The 23,825-nt window shown below is 40.8% G+C and overlaps 1 protein-coding gene across 1 annotated transcript in view; it reads left to right on the forward strand.

Moving 5' to 3' along the window:
* The window catches only part of MYO3B (myosin IIIB), a 262,024-nt gene that overhangs the window by 155,757 nt on the left and 82,442 nt on the right, over window positions 1-23,825 (forward strand). Inside the window, exons 24-27 of the mRNA XM_039913176.1 lie at window positions 3,679-3,790; window positions 5,102-5,264; window positions 5,852-5,932; window positions 17,679-17,802. Of these exons, the coding sequence (XP_039769110.1) occupies window positions 3,679-3,790; window positions 5,102-5,264; window positions 5,852-5,932; window positions 17,679-17,802 (480 nt within the window). The remainder of the gene's footprint in view (window positions 1-3,678; window positions 3,791-5,101; window positions 5,265-5,851; window positions 5,933-17,678; window positions 17,803-23,825) is intronic.

Consider the following 23,825-nt stretch of genomic DNA (forward strand, 5'->3'; position numbering starts at 1 on the left):
GTGCCTCAATTTCCTCATCTGTAAGATGATGTAAGATGATCTACCCCAGTGCTTAGAGCAGTGCTTGGCACATAGTAAGGGCTTAACAAATACCATTATTATTATTATTATTAGGAGATTGATGTGATGTGACCAGGGTGGAGCCAATTTGGGTGGACAGGAAAGGGTGGATCAGGGAAATGTTTTTCAAGCCTGGGTAGAACCAAGTGCCAATTGGCAGGAGGATCAGATGGCAGGGAAGTCGGACTGACTGATTTTCCGCTGTTTCTTTTCCTGTCCCGCCATACTGGGATTGACAATAAGACTCACCAAGCTTGTTCTAGAAGAGGAGGGAGAGAGGGTCTGGCTTGTATTCCAGAGGTTACAGTGTCTAGATAAAGCAACCAAGGAAATTTACTTTGGCAGAATGTAACTCTACACATTTTAATTTGTTCTGGAGCTGAATCAAGTGCCCCGTACTTCTGCCCAGAGCCATGGAGACTATTGAGAATAGCAGCTAGTAGAGTGGAAGCTTAATACATCCTCAGTGATTATAGTGATTGGAAAGTCCAATCTTTATAGCAGAGTGCTTGTCTCTATGCACCATGGTTTGGAATGTGTTCTAGAGAAGTAATCTCTCCACACTGAATTGGCATTTTCCAGTACCACTTCTTTTTCATTTTGAATTTTCCTGGGGAGCCTTACCTTCCAGAGTTTACTGGAGGACATTTGGCAATCTTCCCCATCTAAAACATCTACCGTGTGCATGACACTATAACTTTCATTTGGGGTAGGGGGAGAACATTGTGTTGCTGTCCCATCTTTGAGGAGTTTAATGTGGTTTGCCAAGGTTGCAGCACTTCCTAAAGCCTCAAATTTGGGAACCTAGTACTTTTGATGTGTTTGAAAGGGTGTTAGGTAGTGGATGGTCCAGCTGTACTCCATCTCCACGGAATAAGAAGAGGCCTAAATTAGCACAGTGTTTGATGGATCATAAGCACTTGACAAATATCACAATAATAATAGCTATTATTATTCTTATAATCACCATCATTATTATTGTCAAGAGAAAGGTGGGAACTCCAGGAATGGGTAGAGGAGCAGTGTGGCCTGGTGGAAAGAGCACAAGCCTAGGAGTCAGAGGACTTGGGTTCTAATCCCGGCTCTGCCATGTACCTTTCATTCATTCATTAATTCAATTGTATTTATTAAGCGCTTACTGTGTGCAGAGCACTGTACTAAGTGAATGGGAAAAGCTGTGTGACCTTGAGCAAGTCACTTAACTTCTCTGTGCCTCTGTTATCTCATCTGTAAAATGAGGATTCAATACCTGTTCTCCTTCCTACTTAGATTGTGAGCCCTGTGTGGGACAGGGACTGTGCCTGACCTGATTATCTTGGATATTCCACAGTGCTTAGGACAGTGCTTGACACATAGTAAGCGCTTAACTAATACCACAATTATTAAGTTTCTGTGCTTCAAGAAAATACATTTGAATAGTACAGTTTGGAGTGGCAATCTACTCCAATGAAGGGGACAGAAGACTGAGATTTAGGATGCCTTATTTTCCCAACTCTTCAATTAATTCATGGTGTCTGTAGGCTTTGTGTAGACATAGGCCGATCATTTCTCCACTCTAGGGTTCTGTTTTTCTGAATGTAAGGTGAAGGTAGATATCAAAACTTAAGAAACCAACCATGTTGAGAGATTTAAAAGATCTTGGATGGAAGCACCACAAATTATGGAACCTTGGAGAACTAAAATAATCATGACTGTGACTGTGAATGCCATCCCAGTTTTGACAGTGTGGAAATGTTTATTCAAAGGAAGACACTAAGTCTGGAAAATAACAGTAGTGATTAATAGGGAAAAAGAACAGTGTACCTCAAAGCAAAACTAATTCAATGATGACCCTCAAAAGGGTAATTTACAAAAAAAATTCAAGGGAAACGACATGTTTCAGGCCACGCCTGAACATTTTTGAAAATAAAATTACACAATTGGCTCGGGGCTGTGTAAGAATACCATATTAGTGGAACAGATGGTTTGTTTACCTCTGAGCACAAAAGCTGAATCTGAAAGGGATGAGAACAAAACCTGCATGGTGAGCGGAAGAGTTCATATAAATGGGCATCTTTTCAAAGGTGAACATCCTGCCCAGACAATCTGAAGGTCTGAAAGCCCACCCTCCATGATGGGAAATGCAAGTTGGACATTTAAAAGGGATTGGACATGATCAGAAAAAGCTAATTAAAGATTTCCAGGACTATGTAAAATACACAGTATGCAGATCCCAGAAGAGTCAGCAGGGTAATTAGGAAAGACGGAGAAGTTTAAATGATGTTCGACAGTGGCCAAAAAGAACCATCCAAGGCATTCCTTGCTTTGTTGTAATGAGCAGAGAGCATAACTGATGGTGACTGATCACTACTTTTCAGTACAAGCAACAGGAAATAATTTATTCCTCCATCCAGCATGTACACAGGCTTTAGGATTCATTGTTGCCAATGGTGGTTAAGTGAATTGGGTTGTGTTTTGGAGAGAACTTGGTTGTTTTAGACCACTGGTTTCATTTGCAGTTGGGAAGAGTGGTAAGGCAGTGAGTACCAGGTAATGCTGGGGTTCCCCGTGGGGAACAGTGGACGAGCTTCAGTCCTGAGGCTTCAGGACTGTATGACCTGTATGGAGGAATTGATTTTAATGACAGTGGCTTGCACAATCACTCTGTTTTCCATTCAGGTCATGTTCCACTGGGGCATGGAATGCAACTGTATTATATACTCAACTGTAGACCCTCTAGACTCTAAGCTCATTGTGGGAAGAGAATATGTCTACCAACTCTGTTATAATGTATCCTCCCAAAACTTCTTTTAGTGCTCTGTATACAGTGAACCTTCAATAAATTTGATTGATTGATTGATTGTTGTGTTAGGTATATAACAAACAACAAGTGGAAAGAGCACAGTCCTGGGAAACAGCTCATCATTTTTCAGTTGCTTAGGGGTTGAACTTTTCACTCATGGCAAAATAGAAAGTAAAAATTCTATATGCACTATAGTTTCTGAAGAAAAACCTTGGAAACCTTTTCTAATAGAGTTATATAGTCAATAAATGATCTCTAGATGGAGGGAAGACAATTCAGCTGATACTCTTGGATTAGAAACTCTTGTGTTTAAAAATTCACTATGATAAACAAGAAACTGAGTTTTGAAATGTTGGTAGTATTATGCAAACATATTTATTCTACACCTCTGAAAAGAGGTACAGACAGAATTAGCAATATTTTACTTTTTGCAAATTGCTATTTGGAATTTTCCTGAATATTCAAATATGTTCAGAGTTGTGATGCTCTAGTACTTTAAATGATGACTTTTAATATAAAGTTGGATAAAGATGCCCGATGCAAGCATTTTGTATGTTCAAAGACCTCTAGAATCCAATATGTTAAAGTTTTCTTTTATTTTTCTAAAATATATGTAATATAGATTGGACAAAAATATAGATTGGACCAAATCAAGCAGTACAACTATACTATAGGAATGGGAAAGAAATGAAGTTGGGTGTTTTATATAATCTAAGATATAACTGGTCCTTGGTTGTTTAGCAAGAATATATTACATTATTCACTTTCACTGGGTATATGTAATTCTGTTTTATTGAAAAATGCTTAACAGTCAACTTTTTTGTTTTGTTTTGTAGATATTATTACTTGGCATTCAAGGCCCATCAGACTCCTCTTGCTAATAAAGAAAGTTGCATTGCTATCTTGGAAAAATCCAAATTGGACCAGTGGTTGCTGGGAAAAACAAAGGTAGAAGATCTTTTTTGCAGTTAGGAATGTCTCAATGTCATTTCTGCTTTGCCCTGTTCTCTATAGGTTTGCTTAAGTTGATGGTACAAACATAGCGGCCAACTTAAAGGGCGCAACAGGAACTATAGCACTCTTGGGTTTTTTAATTGTACTGGTAAAGCCATTCTCCCCTCCCTCCCCCTCCCAATCAAGGCCTCCCCTCCCCTCTCTCCCCATCCCACTGTCCACCTAGTCATGCAAAAAACCTTCCATCCAAAGGACTGAAAAGACAGACCCATGCTTAGAGTACAGTTTATCACATAGTTTTGTGTTTAAGAGAGAGGAGGTTGAACTATTGTCTGAAAAAGCTTAGGGATAATTTGTGGATTTTTATCTGAACTATTCCCATCTTCTATCCCTATGGGTAATAAAGCATTGGCTGTACTTCTAAGAGGGTATGTAGAAGTAGCTCATTGACCAAATCACTAGTTTTTAGTAACAATCTGACAAAATTCTACTTTCCAAAATCTGTACATTTGGAGTTATCAGGTATGAAAATCAGAAATTGTAATCGTCGAAGACCAAAAACCACCCATGTTAACCCAAACCACACAGCTTAACCCAAACACCTTTCCTTTTTAGAATCAGCTTTTTTTTGCAGTCCTCTCTGTTCTGAACTCCACTTCTCCACTTTGTAAATTTTGGTAATTTGTGGACTGCCGTCGGGATAATCTGTTCATGAAAATAATGAAACATCACAGGAAAACTAGGAGCCAACCTTTCTCAGTGTACTTAATTTCTAAAAAAGGAAACAATGAAAGTTAACTACTAGAGGCTAGAGGCCATTTCTGTTACTACTACTACTATGAAAAGTAGCATACGTAGTGTATAGAGCATAGTGTATAGAGCACGGGCCTAGGAGTCAGAAGGAGCTGGGTTCTAATCTAGGCTCTGCCACTTGTCTGCTGTGTGACCTTAGGCAAGTCACTTGACTTCTGTGGGCCCCAGTTATCTCATCTGTAAAATGGGGATTGAGACTGTGAGCCCCACATGGGACAGGGACTATATCCAAGCCGCTTTGCTTCCATCCACCCCAGTGCTTATTACAGTGCCAGGCACATAGTAAGCTCTTAACAAATACCATAATTATTATTACTTTAAAGTGTACCCGTGATGCCCAGTATACATCTTGCACCATGTGAGTGATCAGTCAACAGTGTTGACTGTGTGGATAATGGTAATATTTACTAATGGAAAAGAGCATGGTGCTCTTGACTGAAATATTTTATTCTTGAGCCTACTCCTAATGCTGAAATGATTGTTTCATTGCAGGTTTTTCTCAAGTATTACCATATAGAGCAGTTAAACTTGCTCCTGCGAGAAGTTATAGGTAGAGTGGTGATCATGCAGGCCTATACCAAGGGATGGCTTGGAGCTCGGTGGTACAAGAGAGTGAAAGTAAAGAGAGAAAATAGTGCTGTGACCATTCAGTCTGGTAAATATTTCATTTCTCATTTTCATTAACTATCTTGGCATTTCAAACTATTACATAATGTGCCAAGTATCTATTGATATTCATAATGGTTCATTGTGAAATCTAAATAACATCAGGTGTGGTTATTTTCCTCTCTAATTGACACACACATTTCAAGTTCATTTCTGGTTATCAGTTTTAGCATCACTAATGATTTTGTCAAAATATTTTGCTATTCAAGACTGTGTCTGTAAACAAAAGGAGAGTGTTAAAGTACAATTCACACATCCAATATTCTCCTTTGTCTTTCTGTGCATACGTGTCATTAGCCTTAAAAACAGTGTATGAGTCTGTTGGAGCTTAAGTTTTCTGAGCATTTTAGTATATCTGTGAAATGGAGGATGGCTTCTTGTAGGAGGAGTTGAGGTGGACATTGAGGGGCTGAGGTTGGGATTTCGGAACCCATTTCCCAGAAAGGATGGTCTGGGCCAGGGAGCTGAAGGGGTAATGGAGGAAGGAGAGAGATGTGGAGTAGAAAAGTGAAATATCCAGCCTATCTCAACTCTATAAATCAAAATAATTTTCTGCACGTGGTTTTGTATTTTTAGCTTGGAGAGGATATGATGCTCGCAGGAAATATAAGGAAATAAGTCGCAGGAGAATCCAGGCCGCTGTTCATATTCAAGCAGGTAATTAAAACATCATTTGTCCAGTCAACACCTTTCTTGGAATTTGTGGGGGGATTTTCATGTGCTAGATTTCATCCTGAAGAAAGGTAAAACACATTTTGTGGCCACAGCAGAAAGGTCTCAGAAATATTGCCACTACAGAACTTTTTTATTTTATATCTTTCCCTCAACAAAAACAAAATGGTAGGAATCAATTTGAGGTTTTCTTAGCAAATAGAAAGTTCTGAAAGGAAAAAAAAAAGAGTGATTCCAAAATCTTCACTAATGCTTGCCTGTAACCTAAAGGGTCAGCACAAAATCATTTATGACCTGGTTAAATGGCAGCCTAAGTTCGTTCTTCCTCTCCCAGGTTTCTTCTTGTTTTGCTCTGACTAAAATGTTAACGCCCAGAGTTGCTACTGAGACATCTACTGCCTTCCCCATGCTACCCTTCTGAACATTTCTGATCATCTGAATTTGAATATGCTTACTTGAGTCACCCAGTGAAATAGGCCCCAAAGTGCTACAGGAGTATCCTGGAGAACAGGAAATTGGAGACCACATGGAAGATAAGTGACCAGCCCTGCATGCTCAGCATCAGAGAGTGGCACAATGTCAGACACTTACAGCTATGAATCAGACTTTAAAAAAAAAAATATGGTCCCTCATGGTGTACCCTGCCTGGGGCCCAGGACAGCCATTTTTTCATAGCAGATCTCCCTCTAAAAACTCATTTGTCACATTGCCCAGGACTCCTGCTAGAAGTAGAAAGTTTCTTCTCACTTTGTTCCATTTCCGTCCTGCTGCTCAATGATGCTTCTACATTTGCCTTCAAAACCAAAATTTTTTTTGAAAAATGATTATAATTTCAAATTCAAACTCTTAACTTCACCCCCAAGAATGACAGTCTCTATAACTTCAAAGAGCAGGACAAGAATGCAATTCTGCTTGCAAAATGAGAAAGCAGCTCATGGTTTACACTTTTCCCTATAGAATGTCATGTTGTTAGGAGGAGAGACTGATTTCTGATGGTTCAGCTTGGCCAAATGCCCAACATATGTTTTAAAATATAAACGTAAAGCTCAGATGTTGAGTTTCCTCTGCAGCACTTGCTTGTCTGTTTGCAAAAATTATAAGCCAAATTTTCACAATCTGCAAACATCCTGGATTGCATGTTTCAACTTTAGAGTATTATAACATCCTGTCCCTGCTTAATGCAGAATAAATGTTGCACGAAGGTTTAGTCAGTGTCTTAATTATGGGGCCTGAGAGCAGGTAGCTTGCTGTAGAATTTTTGTCTCAGAATCTGAGATGTCCTGTTTTTTTATTGCTCTGTTACCCTGCAGTCAAGTCTCATGCCCACAAACTCAAGGAACAGTACCTCCTTGGCTTAGGGCTTCTGTTATTGGTTGGGAAGGGAACTGCTCTCCTGATGTGGTAAACCGTCTGTGACATCAGGAAAACCCCACGGAAACCTATCAATCCAGGCTTGTCTTGGCAACAATAAAACGTCTAAGAGCGTCGATTTCCCATAATTGAGGCTCTACCTTTCGACACTGGACCTTTACCTCCTCTTCCAGGAAACTGGACAGGGGAGAGGTGAAAGGGACCACTGAGGCTTCAGTCGACACCGCTGACCGGGATTGGAATGCTATCAAGGTGTTGGCGGTAAAATTGTCCAGATGTGGGTTGGGATGAGAGAAATTCGAAATTTATTGTGAAATAGTATACTTTCATTTGGTAGCTATCTTCCTAGGTATATATTCTGTAATGAGGAAATGTAGGACCATTTGTTTGGAAAACATGGAAACTCATTCTGTGTTGGCATTCCTAATTTTTCCATGTTTAATCCTCTAATTGAGAACTCATATTCCCTGCTGGCATTAGAATTTAAATATTTTGGGGGCAAAACAGCACTTGAAGCATATTCTGCCCATCCCCTATTATTAGTAATAATAATAATGATAATAATAATAATAATAATGATAGTGGTATTTGTTAAGCACTTACTATGGCAATGGACTAAGTTCTGGAGTAAATATAAGATAATCAAGTCCCACATAGGGCTCACAGAATAAATAGGATGGAAAACGGGTATTGAATCCTCACTTTGCATATGAGGGAACTCAGGCACAGAGACGTTAAGTGGCTTGTTCAAATTCACTCAGCAGGTAAGTGGTGGAACTTGGATTGGAACCCAGAGCCTCGGACTCCCAGCCCCATGCTCTTTCCAATAGGCCATATTGACTCTAATGTCTTCAGACAGTGACAAATGGATGTTGTTTTAGTATGAAAATACCTGCACATTTTCTGGAGGTTATCTTCTAGTTAATTATTTCTTAAACCAACTGTCCAGTTTGAAAACTAGATTCTTTGAGATTAATTTTCTCCAGGCCATATTTCTCTAAAAATGAGGTCACTGAGATGTTAGGGGGCTGGTTAAAGAGTAGGTCTTGAAATGTAGGAAGTATTTGGCTTACATGTTCCTACAGAACTGCACGTATTGAAATTTGTTTTCCTTTCATCTCCTTCCCAATAAAAGCAGCAGTGCAGCTTATCCCTTTAGCTTCCTCAGAACTTCCTTTCAGAATTCCCGGATCTATTACAGCACATTCACATACCAGAAACAAGATGCCTTTTCATGCTGTCAACCTTTTTCATCTGAAATGTAAATGAATTCTTGCTGGTACAGCTTTGACAGAGATCAAAGTCAGGGTATTAACCTTATTGGACCCTCCCCTCATCAGAATCTGTTCCAAAGACTGTGGGTTTGGTGTTGAGAGGCCAGCAGTCCCCTGTTATCTGTGACCCTCCTCCAGGCAGTCCTCTGCCTGCAAGTCAACATTTCAAAGGCACTGATTTCTTTTGTAAATGACTTTATCATTACTTTAAACTGGGTGAAAAATGATTTGCTAGAATAATTATAAAGGGATTATCCTGCTCATTTGAATTGTGGGGCACTTCATTCAGACCCTGGGATATTGTTTAAGTGGTTCTGACAAGAAGTGATCCTAGTGTGATTGGAAGAACACAGGGGCCTGATTGGAAACCCCTCGACTTGCTCAGATTGTTCATTTCTTGCCAGTCAGTCTTTGAGGTAGGGCACATTTGCATTTTAAAAATAAACCCGATGCCTTTCAAATACATGAGCTGGTGGATTGGAGATCTCTCTGGGCCCAAGCAGTTCATCATCCATTGATCAAATGTTGGAAGAAAAAAAAGAACCAGAAAAAAATTCCAATATACATGAGAATGCATTTCCTAAGAGTATAATGCTACACTAACAATAAATAAAACTTTGGGAGAGAAAGAGAAAGGAAGAAAACTGTAAAAAAAAAAAAAGTGGATCATTTGCATTTTCAAGTGTTACCAAGTTTTGAAAATAGTTGAAAATTTTGCTTTCTCAATATCATCAAAGGTGTGTATTGTTGCAGATATTATTTCTTAGTGCCAGTAATTCCTTTCCTCATGCCAAAGCCCAGAAAAATAGTTTTGGAGTGCCCCCTACCCCTCCAAATCCCTACAGATCTAAATGGACAGTTTTGGGGGGTCACTGCTTAGTCATTTTAAATCAAAGCTGTGTATACTATTGCTGATAACATAGTTATTAAAAACAGATAAAATACAAAATACTGCTACTTTGTTAGCTGTGAATCCGAAAATGCATTCATATGCATGGCAAGCAAGTAAAGAAAAGCCTGTCCCTGTAGAATTCTGTACTTGCTTACTGGTATGCATTAAAACAGCTCCCGGAATTCACCCACCTTTGTGAAAATTGGACTTGCTGAAATACTGTGACTTGGAGCGAGAGGGAAAATGCCACCTCATAGGAAACACTGAAGTCCCCAGGGCTGTGGAAGGAATTTCAAACAGTCTCACTTCCCCCTCCCCACACCCTGCCCTGCCCCCTTTGGCTCCAGTTGAACTGAGCCAGTTCCTTGAGAGCCCCTTACCCTTGAAGTGAAACAGGAAGAGGCAATTGGTTTACAACACATTTTCTTTTAATTGCTTTAGTGCTGGTGGAAATGTGTTGTTTTCCCATTCCCTGTGTTCTCTGATCCTCTCCCTAGCCCCTCCTTCCAGCCCTGCCAAAAAGGCAGATGTTATCAAATGACAAAATTTCCCCTCTAAAAAGAAAGTCGATTTCCCTTCTTGTGACCACAGTGAGCATGTCTGAGGTAAGCATCCAGCCTCTGTCCCGGCCAGAGTAAATTCTAGGGTCGATTCATTTGGCTTGCTAAAAGAGGAATGCATATGAATCCCTGGGATCTGAGGTGACATCACTAAACTCATTTTAATTAGGGTTGTTTTAGCCATCTGGAAGAAGCCTTGGTCCGGACGGTTTAAATGCTGCTTCCAGAGGTGAAAAGCAAATGACGAATCTACTGAGCCACCATCCCCTCCTCTGCAAACACTCACGCACACACCAGATGCTGAATTTTACTGTCAGCTCCCTTCCTGAGGACTTGGAAGTCAGCCTCATTTCTCCACAAAAGTGAGGTAGACCATATATAGCACATTGCCAGTGCTTTTGAGTCACTTCTTGCCGGAGGATTCCGGTCATTAAGTTGTCTGGAAAGCTTGTCACCAGAGGCGGATCTTCCCCCAATACAAACAAAATAGAAGGACTGTGTACCAAGGTTTAGTGTCTTAGAGTGGTTACATTTTTAAATTGTCTGGTAGGGGGCCTCAGAGCATTTGCTGCCCTTTAAAGGGGGGCGGGGGATCTCGAGGATTATTTCAGAGCCACTCAGAACTAGGCAGGAACAATACTATCAAGCTACTCAATTTTCTGGAAGAGCACTAGCCCTTGGAGAACAAAATCTCTTGTATAGAGATTCCTTCAGCCAGTGAGGGGAAAATTTGTCACAAAAATCTGTAAATTTTATCCAGGTGAAAGGCCCAATCCTATACCAAATTCTCTTAGATCATTGCACAGGGAAGAGACAATTTCTTATGAGCGGTTTTATTATTATTCCCCTCTTCATCAAAATTGTATGTAATGGACTCTATTCTTCTAGAGGGGCAGCATGGCCTAAGTAAAAAGAGCACAGGCCTGGGAGTCGGAGGACCTGGGTCCTAATCCCAGCTCCTCCACTTGCTTGCTGTGTGATCTTGGGCAAGTCAGTTAACTTCTCAGTGCAGCAGTTTCCCTCATCTGTAAAATGGAGATTCAATCCCTGTTGTCCCTTCTGCCTAGGACTGTGAGTCTCATGTTGGGAAGGGACTGTGTCCAACATGACTACCTTGTATCTACCCCAGCGCTTAAAGCAGTGCTTGGCACATAGTAAGTGCTCAACAAATACCGCAATTATTATTATCAGTGCCCAAGTATCTCCATGGTAATAAGGTAAGCCTTAGGATGATGCAGTAAGTCTTGCACTTTATGCCCTAAATCAGTGAGGTCTAGCCTTGGGGACTTATAGTGATCTAGCAAACATCTCCTTCACATTCTGGATCCTCTAGTTCTTGAGAAAATAAGCAGTGTCAAACTGTTAGTCCAGTGTTCCAGTCATCATAGTATTCTGGCTCCTACAATCACAACAAAGGCTGCTTGGGAATACCATGTGATAGTTTCCTTCAGTGACAGCCATCCTCACGGTTTTTGATCCCTGACACTTTCCTCTAAAAACCTATTGAGGAACTCTGATCCAGAAATTTATCCAAATCTTTCTTGTACCTTTTGATGTTTTTACCTTTTTTTACATTTTTTTTATGGAACTTGTTAAGCACTTACTATGTCCCAGGCACTGTATTTAAGTGATGGGGTAGACAAAAGGTAATCAGGTTGTTCACAGACCTCTTCTCACATGGGTTCATAGACAAAGTCAAAAGGAGGAGGATTTCATCCCCATTTTCCAGATGAGGTAACTGAGGCACAGAGAAGTTAAGTGATTGCTCAAGGTCACACATCAAACAAGTGACCACAGAGTTTGGGATTAGGACCTGAGTCCTCTAACTCCCAGGCGCTGTGGTCTTTCCACTAAACCAAACTGCTTCCCATTTCATTTCAGGCAATCAGTTGCTAGTGTTTTATTGAGTGCTTACTTTGTGCTGTGCTTACTGTGTGTAGTAAGTGCTAGGGAAAATTTGCTCTCACTGACTGAGACTGCTCCCCCCTCTCCACCCCTGCCTCACCCTCTGCTCCTCCCCCCTTCCCTTCAGCACTGTGCCTCATTTGTATATATTATTTATTACCCTATTTATTTTCTAAATGAGGTGTACATCCCCTTGATTCTACTTAACTAGATGATGATGTCTTGTTTTTGTTTTGTTCTCTTTTGCTTTGCTGTCTCCCCTGTTTAGACCGTGAGCCCATCACTGGGCAGGGATTGGTCTCTATCTGTTTGCCGAATTGGTACATTCCAAGCGCTTAGTACAGTGCTATGCACATAGTAAGCACTCAATAAATACTATTGAATGAATGAATGAATAGGAATGTGTTCAGGCCTGCTTCTCTTCCCCAGCAGCAGGTAAATTAGAGGGAAGCCTGCACACTCTCAGCAGCACTTTAAGAAATGGCCTTGGGCACTGGACCCAGGAACCTCTGGGACCACATAACTCTTCCTGATTCTGCCCTGAAGAAAGATTTGGTAGTGGATAGAGCACGGGGCCTGGGAGTCAGAAGGTCATGGGTTCTAATGCCGACTCTGCTGCTTGCCTGCTGTGTGAGCTTGGGCAAGTCACTTTACTTCTCTGGGCCTCAGTTACCTCATCTGCAAAATCGGGATTGTGACTGAGAGCCCCACATGGGATATGGACTGAGTCCAATTTGATTTGCTTATATCCACCCCAGCACTTAGTATAGTGCCTGGCACATAGAAACCACTTAACAAAGACCATAACTATTATTATTATTATTCTTACCCCAGCAAAAGCAGGAGGTGGGTTGGGATTGGAGAGTCTCCAACTCAACTCCATCTCGGGGGAGTAGGGGAGGGGAGGGAGTCCCCAACGTTTTGGGGTTGGGCCAGTTTGTTCTAAGTGGCTCTGTACAGGCTCAAAGAAGTTAACACCTCTCTCTGCAGGCCTAACTTACTCCAAGAAGTGATTTTTAAGCACTGGAAAGAATACAATACAGAGATGCAGGGTGGCTTAGTGGAAAGAGCACAGGCTTGAGAGTCAGAGGTTGTGGGTTCTAATCCCTGCCCCACCACTTGTCAACTGTGTGACCTTGGGTAAGTCACTTAACTTCTTTGTGCCTCAGTCACCTCATCTGTAAAAATGGGGATTAAAAAATGTGAGCCCCATGTGGGACAATCTGATTACCCTGTATCTACCCCAGTGCTTAGAACAGTGCTCTGCACATAGTAAGCGCTTAACAAATACCATAATTATTATTATTAAAGGTTCACATGGGACTGAAAGAAGAGATGGACCCTGCACCAGGGGAGGATCCTTATTGGCCAAGGTTATTGCAGAGGTGCTATGCTTCCACCAGCTCCAGAGCAGCACAGTCACTATCATTTCTCTGGCCCAGGCCGGGATTTCTACCAGGTTTTCTGCAAGTATAGCTGCAGCAGCAGCAGCATCTTGTAGTTGAGGACCAGACTCACCCCACTACCCAATTTTTCAGGTGCAATGAAGGAAAAAAGTTTTCTTAGTCTTCCAAAAGCAAATAAATTACCTAAAATTAGATGTCATCACTGCTAACTTCTTGAGTTATTCATTTCTGCCTTGGGTTTCTGTAGCATCTTTCTCCCAAAGCCTTTTCAGATCTATTATTTCATTCATTTTTTCAGGTAAGGAATGATAGGAGTAGTCATCTTAATTTTTCATTTGGTGAAACTGAGGGCCAAAAAGAGCTCATTGTGGGCAGGGAACTTCTCTGTTTATTGCTGTATTGTACTCTCCCAAGTGTTTAGCAAAGTGCTCTGCACATGCTCTGCACATAGTAAGTGTTCAATAAATACTATTGAATGAATGAATGATTTACCACAGGAAGTAAATCCCCTTATGGAGGGAAAGCCCTTTTAGGTAAGACTGAAGAGTCTAATTGTGTTTGCTACATGTCATGTTTAACATTCAGTGACTTATTATTTGACTAGCCTCCATTTGGCTGTGAGTTCAAATCCCAACATCTCAAATTGGCTGGAGTATCAAGTTTTGTTCTACTGTGGCTGTGAAGTTTGAGTCATAAAATACAGAGGGCAAGGAGGGGGTGACAGCTGGTAGTCATTCTTCCTCAATGAAGTTGTGATTGTTCAAGGGCACTAGCAATAGGAGCCTGCTAATTCCACAGTCTTTGAGCCAAGTGCTTAGTGTCAAAACCAGCAATAGTCAGTGATGCAAATTGCTGTGATGGAGCTGCTTATTTGCCTGTCAAGTCTCCCCACTTTCTCCCTCCTCCCACCCCCAACACCCACTCCATAGAACTCTGTCCAAACTCATTTGAAAACATAGCAGTTCCTGTTCAAGTATAACAGAGTGGATGCACCTTGAGAAGAAAAGTAACTTCTCCAACCCCAAGTATCATCATTATTAAATTATGAACTGCAGAAGGGAAAAAAGCAATCTCGTTTCATGGTAAATTAAGGTTTTTATGAAGCAAGCATGCTCCCAGCACCAGAGATATCCCACTAGCTGGCTCCAACACTCAAAGCAACATGAAACCTTTTACTGCTTGGGCTGCCGAACGTGAAAAAAGCCCGAATCTCTCCAAAAGGCCCATAATGGAGGCATGCCGATGTCACTTTTAAAGGGAAAGTACTGCAGTGAAGGTGCCCAGAGGGAATAGGAATTTCTTGCATGTGAAGAAACCCTCAAGTTGTCCCAATCCTGGAAGGAGAATATGCAGTCCCAAGGAAGCCCCACTCTCTCCCAAACTTTACTATAGGGAGCAGGACACCAGAGTTGAAGAAAATCCAAACCTATCTATCCGGAAGACAAACATATTGCTCTTTGAAGTGACAATTTGGTCTAAGTAAAGATTGTGAAATTAGGCAGCTGGTGGGGGTCAAATTTGAAATGTCCAGGAAAGCCAGTTAATTCCCTGTTTGGATACTGAAAAGGAATGAATGGTTTGCTTTGTTTAACAACATTGAAGATGATCAAGATTTCTGACACTATGATGTAAGGGGTGGGCGGGGGGTAGGACAACGGATTGTTTTTGAGGTTAGAATATGGTTTTTCCAGTACAATTTATTATAGTCATCCAAATTCATCCGGCAAAGTGACCAAAACTTGGCATCTTTTAGTTCAGATAAAATGGCCATTGACCAGCTGTCGCTCTAGTGAAAAACCAAATGGGCTTCTTGTGTGATCATTTAGCAGTGGTTTTGGAATGGAAAGTTGAGTCTGTATGCCTCATCTGTATGCATCTTCTCTGCCAGATACAGTGGCAGCCTTTGCCAGTCTCATGACTGAAAAAGGAAAGATTACCCAGCTTAGATTTTGATCCCTGGATAGTGAATGCAACCCAGCAAACAGTGCTGTTTATCTAAAACAATGCCCCTGTCTGCCTATGGGGTGGGTCACCAGTAGTTAGTACAGATCTGGAAAGTTCTTCCAGCAGAAGCAAATACTGAACTGGTAGATGTGTTTTAAATTGTTGGAAAGCCCGGTTTTCTCTTCTCTTCATACAGTAGGAAAGGAGCAAGAAGCTCTTAATGGATCTTTTCCCACCTTTTTCCTCAAGAACCAGCAAGGGGTCTTTTATCCACTGCCTCGTCCTAAACAGTATTTGCCTGTACTAGACTTTAAAATCAGTGAAAGGCTTTGACAGCAAAACAGTGGAGAAATGTGACTCTGGTGAGTTTCACTGAATAAGGTCTGGTGAGGATGGCTTTTTAAATTCAGATTGTTAAGGGGGAGAATTTCCAGTTTTCTACAGATCTTCTTGGCACATTCCTAACTAAACTAAAGCTTAGGAGCCAACTCTGTGAAATGGTTCCATGGCATAGGGAAGTTTTGGGATCTGAGAGAGCTTGGCATCTCGTCCCATGTTCCCCTAAAACTAAAAATAGGTATGGCAAAGCAATGAAAGGAAACGAAGCTTTCATTAGTGAAAGGTGGAATTCAGTTCAAAGAGAAATGGAGGCCCAAAAGTCATGTTGGTTCATTGAAAGTTTTGGGTAAGCCTCCTGTATTTGAATCTGAAACACATCAAACCCTGGGAAGACTGGGCTTTTTAAGAGAACAAACACTTTACTAAAGGACTTGGATCCAACAGTGCTCTAATTTCAAATTGTTGGTCACTTTTGACATGACTTAGCTTGAAATGGACTGTGGAGCTAACTAGTCTTTTCTGAAAGTATTCAAAGTCTAAAATAATTTAGTTTTTTTGTTCTATTTTTGACATTAAGCCTATCATTTATTTTTTTTTCAACATTATCTTGGTAGCTGTAGTTTGAACCTCTCAGCTCTTTTAATTGAATGATTGAAAAGAGCCATTTCAGCACACGTTTGCTGCTTCTTTTTGTAAATAAATCCCTTTAGGCTGTTTGTTTTGATCTAGTTTCTTCCCAATCCCAACTTTACAAGGTAAAATGCTGCAAAGAGCGTGCAGTATTTAGGCCCTGCCCCAAGTGACATGTGGAGAATATAAACCATTATCATGAAATGATTGAAGTTGTTTAGAGCAAGTTTACAATCTGCTTAAACTCCTCTGATTTGAAGCTCCAAGTCAAGCCGAAATCTTGTGTTAGTCTACCCTGAGCCCAAACATTCTTTCTCATTTTATAGTGAGGGGAAAAAGGCAAGATTCCTTAAAAAGCTTTCTCAAGGCTTTCTTGGACTTCACATAACATAAAAATCAATATTTTGATGACTGAAGTGTAAATGAATCAAAACATGAAGTAAGTCTTCCCTTCAATCCCATGAAACTTTTTAAGATAAAGAATTTAAAATACTGCATTTTCCTGAATCTCAAAGTCTCAAAAAGTAGCAAAGCCCCAAATCAGACTTGCTTCCTCTTATTCCATCATGCCTCTTTCCTTTCCCAGATGTAATGTCTTCATATAGGTACCCATAAATGTCAGACTTTGGATCATTGGAAGCCTTTAACCTCCCCACACTCAGGCTTCCAGTCACTTGGTAGGGCGGAGGGAGGGTTGGAGGTGGCAGGGACAGGGAAGCCATTATTTTTGTTCCCACTGCTCATTGGACTGGACAAGATCTCACCTTAGATCTTGGACAAGGTTTGGGTGTTTTCGAGTGGAAACTGAATAGATCCAAAAACACGTCTTTTGGCCCATTAGCTATTTGAAGCCCACTGTCTTCCTAACTCATATTCTACTTTCTCAACCACCAAAAGCCTTACCCCACTTTTCACCTTCTCACAGTGAAATGTTGGCCTCTGTGTAAATTCCTCAAATTGTACAACCACTCCTTACTTTCATTTGGCAATATAATTCTGTAATCTATTATCTTGTCACATTGATCATCTAATAAACAATTCTTGTATCAGATTAAAAGCCCTATAGATTTCTTTTTGGGGAGGGAAGCAGGTGATTTTGATATAGTTGCTCTCAGTTTGTCAATTCAACATTTTTGGGAATCTTTGTCAAAGTTATCTGGGTTCTACTAGGGAAAGTTATGAATTTGGAATTTTCTAGAGAGAGGTCATTATCCTTGTGCGGGAGTTTGAATGTCAAGGGATTGAGGAGGAGAGAGAAAGAGAAAACCAGGTTTATGGAATATCAAAGTGCTGGGTTCCAAGGAGGGGAAAGTAAGGTGCAGGAAGCAGGTTTGGATGCAGTTTTGAGCCTTGTCTTTAAAGGTAGAACTTTTCACAAGATGAAACTCTAAATTCTTGTTTGTCTCTTAGCTTTTAGGGGTTATGCTGTTCGTAAACAACGTCTGGGATCAAAACCCACCAAATACTATACAGTGGATTTAGAAACCCTGAGCAACACCCCTACTGCTGTCAGTGAAAGACATAATGGAAACCGGTGAGTCTTATCTTTATGGGCACAAAGTGCTTAAACCAAGTGACTTTTGGTCCATCAGTGGTGTTCAGGAATTAGGAACTGAAGAGAGATAGTCCAACCTCTTTATGAGATGAAGGGATTGCAGCTGAAAGATCTTTTCTGCCAATGCTACTGTCAAGAAACCCTTAGCCTATAGGCTAAAGTCACTCTTTCTCTAAAGTAATCAAAACTAGTCTGAATATTGGGTTCTTCCTCTAGTTGTAATAGTATTAGCTGTCAACTTCCAAGCTGTAATAGAAGTAATAGTAATCAGACTTGCTTCCTCTTATTCCATCATGCCTCTTTCCTCTTCCAGATGTAATGTCTTCATATAGGTACAGGAAAGTAACCCTGCCTATGAGGTGGGAGAGGAGATGTGCACTTCAGGCAAGGGAAGGCACACCTAAATTGGCAACAGTGTATAGATAGTGTATAGACCTGCTGTTATCAGGTGTGCTTCCCCCACTAATTACCCCCACTAATTACCCCCACTTCTTCCTTATCATTAACCATTTCCAAGATAGTTAGCAATGTGATTTCTTTTTTTAGTCTTTTGGGGAGAACACAAAAGTAGAGGGAGGAGGTCCAAGTATAGGGGAAACTTGGATTCAAGGAACTGTCCCCAGTTGTGCCAATAACAGCATTTAGGAGAGTATTCAGATTAGATCCTTTAGGGTCAAAAAGAAAAACTGAAGATAAATATTAGTCATTTTAGGAGAGATTATCAGAGAAAGGTGATACCAAGCAGGTTTACTAAGAGGAGTTGATCAGAGAGGGACAGGGTGAATAGTTGGGAAGGGAGAGACACAGTCCCTGCAGTAAACTCTGAATGATGAATAAGTGGGAAATGAGCACTGATGAAATGGCGTGCAAGCACAAGCAGCTCCAAGGCGATGGGCTAGAGAATGCCCAAGGTACGTGCCCTTGACTACCTGGCCAATGGGCATATAAGAGCTATGGCTCAGGGCTGTGGAAAGGGAGATTTGGGCAGGGTAGAGTCTTAACTTGGAAAGCTAAACTGCAAGTGTGTTGACTATAAGCTCCTTGTGAATAAGAAACATGACAACCACCTCTGTTGTACTGTACTCTCCCAAGCACTTAAGTGCTCTGCACGCAGTAAGTGCTCAGTAAATACCAGCGATTGATTGTTGGCAGAGGATTGTGAGCCCCCTGTGGGAGAGAGCGTGTCTAATTCCCACCTGTGAATTATTTCCCAATACTTAGTATAGTGATCTGTACCCAGTAGAAGTTTAATAAATACAACTGTCACCACAACTACAGAGATTTGGGAGAGCAGTTCTATGCCTGCTTCATCTTCTGCAGGACAATAGAACTCATAATGCATAATACTTTTCTTAATGAAAGAAATGACTCTTTTTGTTCCTTGAATTTTTTCAAATGTTGGTAATCCTTCATTTTTAATCCTGATAGATACAATAGTGAGGATTTGTCCCATAATTTAATTTGACTTGCATATGGGAAACCTCATGTATAGCTTTTATTGGAGACACTTTAGAGGGGCCAGTGGGCTGTCATGTAGAAAACATGCAATATCCATGGAGATTGATAATGCTGCTGCAGATGTTTTGTCAAAGAGGCTTGTAATGCATCCTGAGAGAAAGTGCTTCATTGTCGGTCTTCTCTATTTGTGTTCAGATTTAGTATCAGATAAATATGCGTGTTTCAGTCTGGGGAAAGCAGGCAACTTGTACACTGGAAAAAGGAGCATATATTTCTTTCTGTTGTCACCACTGCAGTTCTGGGTGCCCAGAGTGGATTGGATGGACCTCAGAATTGATGAGCCAAGGCAGTATTCTCCCAGTCAGCCGGGTGTAGTGAGGGCCAGATTCTCATGTGCTGCTGAGAGCAGATTGCCAGATGTACCATCTAAAAAAACCTCTTTATGGGTCATGAGTTGGAAATACATGGCAGTACTCACATGAGATTTAAACCAGCATCTTTGTTGATCAGTAGAATTTGTTGAGCATCTACTGTCTGAAGAGTACTGTACAAAGTAATTGGAAGAGTACTATACAGTTAGTAGACACACACCCTTCCCATGAGGAACTTACCTTTTTATGGAGTGGAGGACTGCTGTCACCATGCCCCCATTCTCTTGGATTTTTATTACCCTGTGTCTGCATCCTTTTTGTTCTAAATCCCTCACCAGGCAAACTCCCTGGGAAGAATGCTTGGTGCACTTCACTCCCAGAAGTCAGTCTGCTTCTTGCTTAATTCCAAGGCTATGGAACCAAACTAAGGACAGCCTTTTGAGGGAAGGTCCATCTGTCCCAGTCATAGATCAGACACTTCTAGCATCCCAAGGTAATTCGGGAATCAACCTGAGGCTCAGTTTTACTCTGGGTGGCTCCTAGATACTGGGGACTGAATTGTCTGCCTGAGAGTGTATCCAACAGTGAAGAAACTATCCCAAGGCTGTTTCCTTGAACATAGAATTGCTTTCCTTGGCCTGCTCCAAGGAAGGGTTCCATGAGCTCAGGTGGGATGCTCCTGATCCTGCTCTGTTTGGGGAATTTAGTGAGAGATGAAGTTGGTCTGAGGGCCCAGGTACCCCAGAGTGACCATTGTTCAACCAATGTGACAGTATTCCAACTGGCCCAGCTCAGTACGCTGAATCCTGTTTGTGCCAGGCTGGCAGAGAAATTGCTGGAGGCAGCAGTTTAAAAGTTGTCAGAGGGGATACTGGACCTTCCAGAATTCCTTAAGACAAAAGCTTCATCACCTCCTAAAAGTTGCTTGGGGGAAAAATTATGTTTTGCATTAGAGTTTTCCTTCTTGGATTTCATGATTGGTCCTGACTGTCAACCTAACCCCTCTTCCCAGCTGCCCTCTCCTTTTGGTTGTTTGAAAGGGTTCCAGCCTTTGTGCTTCTAAAGTGTTAGCAAAATCTGGTAAAAACCTTCAACCACTCCATCTCCTCTTATGCCCTTTTAATGTACCAGTTTTCTCACATATTTCCTGAGCATTAGTAATAAGAGGAATCCAGTAAATACCTGAAAGAGACTCATCCTGTGGTCAAGTCTTTTCCCAAAGTAGTGAACCAAGATATTTTGTATTTCAGATCAATATTTTTCTTTCAACAATTCATTAAGTCTTTTAATATATTCATGTAATCCTACTTTGAGCCCATGAAAATATGTTTGTTAGAAGTATTTAAAAATGTAGATTTGTACCACATAAATTGCTATATAACTCCATTTTTTCAGTTTCAACTTTTCTTAAAGGAAAAGTCTAGATTATATTGCTAAATTCAGGTAAAGGAGGTTACTTGTGTGTCATTTCCAAGTCCTATTCTCATCTTTGTCATGGTAAATCATTAGCTTAGTTACAATTTCTTCTCTGAATCATGAGAATGAAGTATTTGCATATCAGTGGGTGGGATGTTTGTGAATTACAATGGCACTTTTCTCCAAAAAGCTTTGTAAATTTAATTATAAATCCACCACTGGGCCCCTAAAAAAAAAAGAAATCTGAAGAAGATGTAGCGATTATGAGAGACTGTAAAAATAGGTGATGCTTCAACTGTTTCCTAATCTGTAAACACACACTAAAACTTTAAGGAAGAATAGGAAGGTGAGTTTTGGGGAAAACAGAACACTATTTCTATTGTGATTAGGAAAGTAGATAAGAATCAGCTCCTGATAGGAAGATTTTAATGGCCTAATATCAACATAGATGCAGGAAGTGGGATTAGTCTCTTTCTCAATACTGGCTCCACTCATTACCAGAGAAGTCTGTGCATCAACAAGCAGAGCCAATCCTTTGGATCTTTCCCAAGTCTGAGTGGTGCTATCTTTTTTGTTTACATTGCAAATGTCTTAATGGGAGACCGTTCAACACCATTTTATGGGTTAATCTTCAGGTCCTGCTTGGCAGCTGTTAGGTTTAGGAAGCAGGCTAAAAGGAGCTCAGAGTTTAGGGCTCTTCTTTGGTTCTAGAATTTATTGTCTGGCACAGAAACCACTATTGTCTTATATTTTTATTTTGTTCTGCCTTGGAGGGTTGACAGTTTATGCTCACTTTTTCATGTGCCCTTTCCCACTCTTTCCCTTGCAAGCTATGATACTTGTTTGAATTAATTTAAGCAGAAAACAATAATAATGGTTTTCCTCATACTATACTCCAATAAAGTCATATAGGATCCCACACTATTTAACTTGGTACATTTTTCTGGTGGGTCCATAAAGGAAGGGGCTGGGAATTATGCTTTCAACTGGTTTATGGGTTGGAGGCAGGTTTACCTTCTTTTTATTTTATTACCTGAGGACCCCAAATTATCTGTAAACATTGCATTATGAATTTCTTAAACTCCAGCATAGTAATAATAGACAAGGCAAGTCATGTCTTGCCTTTTCAGTTTTTTTGATTTTTCAAAAACCTGACTTTCACTCTGGGAATTCTTCTCTGTCTTACTCTTCTAGACTTTTTTCATTCGTTGCCGTTGAATATAATTGTTTCCTCGTACCAGTCACAGCTATGAAAACCTTGGAGACACTGTCAACCTTTTTTTTAACAGTATTAGTCCACTGTGTAGTAAAATGCTATAAAATATAGCCATCATCAGGAAGGGGATAGAAAACAAAACAAATAATAGAGTTTTGTCAGTAAATAAAAACCATAGTGTGCCTTCTCCTAAAATACTTTGCAAAATAAAGCTGGAGAGGGTAGAGAAGGGCAACCAAAATAAAGGGGAAAATAAATCACTATTTATTGAGTGCTTACTGTGTGCAGAGCAACATACCAAGCACTTGGGAGAATACACTATCTCAGAGTTGGTAGACATGTTCCCTACCCCCCAGTTGAGCTTGTCTAGAAGGGGATGAAAAATGAAAATAAAAAACTCGTTTCGGATTTTTTTTTGTTCTGGAAAGTCAATCATTTGTGTTTACTGAGGAGTTACTGTGTGCAGAGCTCTGTACTTGGGAGAGTTCAGTATAACAGTAAATAGATACATTCCCTTCCCACAATGAGCATACAATCTAGAGCAGTTTAAAGTCAAAGGCTAAGAGAGGGAACATGAATGAAATTCCAGAGACAGGTAAGGACAGGTAAGGGAGAACACAATTATTGTTCAATAACTTCCTCAACCAGAAAGAAGGAGCACCTATTGAAGCTTGAAAAAGGTAGGTTCAAAATAAAATACTTCCTTAAAGCTAGTGATGAAGCATGGAGTTTTTTTATCACGGGAATTTTTGCAGGGAAAAAAAAAATATCAGTAGGATCAAGAAGAATTTGGAGAAAATAATGGATGGAAGGTCCATAATATTTTTGTGAAAAGAAAATTAGGGATGTTGGATAGTACAGACTTACTCTTGGTTACTACACCACAATACATAAAATCCAGGTACATCGAACACTAATTGCTGACATGGCCCAGGATCCGTGAGTCCCACTCCACACTATTCTTATATTGTACTCTCCCAAGTGCTTAGTACAGTGCTCTGCACACAGTAAGCACTCAGTAAATATAATTTTATGAATGAACATAATGACCAATCATTGCCAAAAAATCAATTCCTTCCTCACCCCCGTCTCTCTTGGTGCTGTTCCATTCCCACTCTTCCCTGTTTGAGCAGTTTTTCTCCCTCCTAGAACTTGGTACCTCCCTTGCTTGTAGTCCCCCTCTTTCCTGATTCTTTGGTAAACCAGTGACACCAATGCTTTGCTTAAACTTTGCTGATAAGCTCACCTCTCTCCCAGATCCTGCTTCTCATTATCAGCACAGAGCATGGTCAAGGCAAGAGGCATGGTTAATCCTGGGAGCTTCTGGGCTAGAGACAGAGCCTTGTGGGGGGAGAGAAGAGCAGGAGGGTGTTCACAGGTCCATGGAAGGACTGGCGCTCCTGGGGAGAACCCAGGGACTAAGCCGGGGCTGGGCAGGAGTTGAGCGGGATCCGAGCAGGGGCTGGATAAAGGGATAGAGATGGAAGCCAGGAAGAGGACAAGGAGGCAACTGGGTCAACCAGAGCTACCTCCCCACTGCT

The sequence above is a fragment of the Ornithorhynchus anatinus genome, chromosome 9 (assembly GCF_004115215.2).
Source record: "Ornithorhynchus anatinus isolate Pmale09 chromosome 9, mOrnAna1.pri.v4, whole genome shotgun sequence".
Lineage (NCBI taxonomy): Eukaryota > Metazoa > Chordata > Mammalia > Monotremata > Ornithorhynchidae > Ornithorhynchus > Ornithorhynchus anatinus.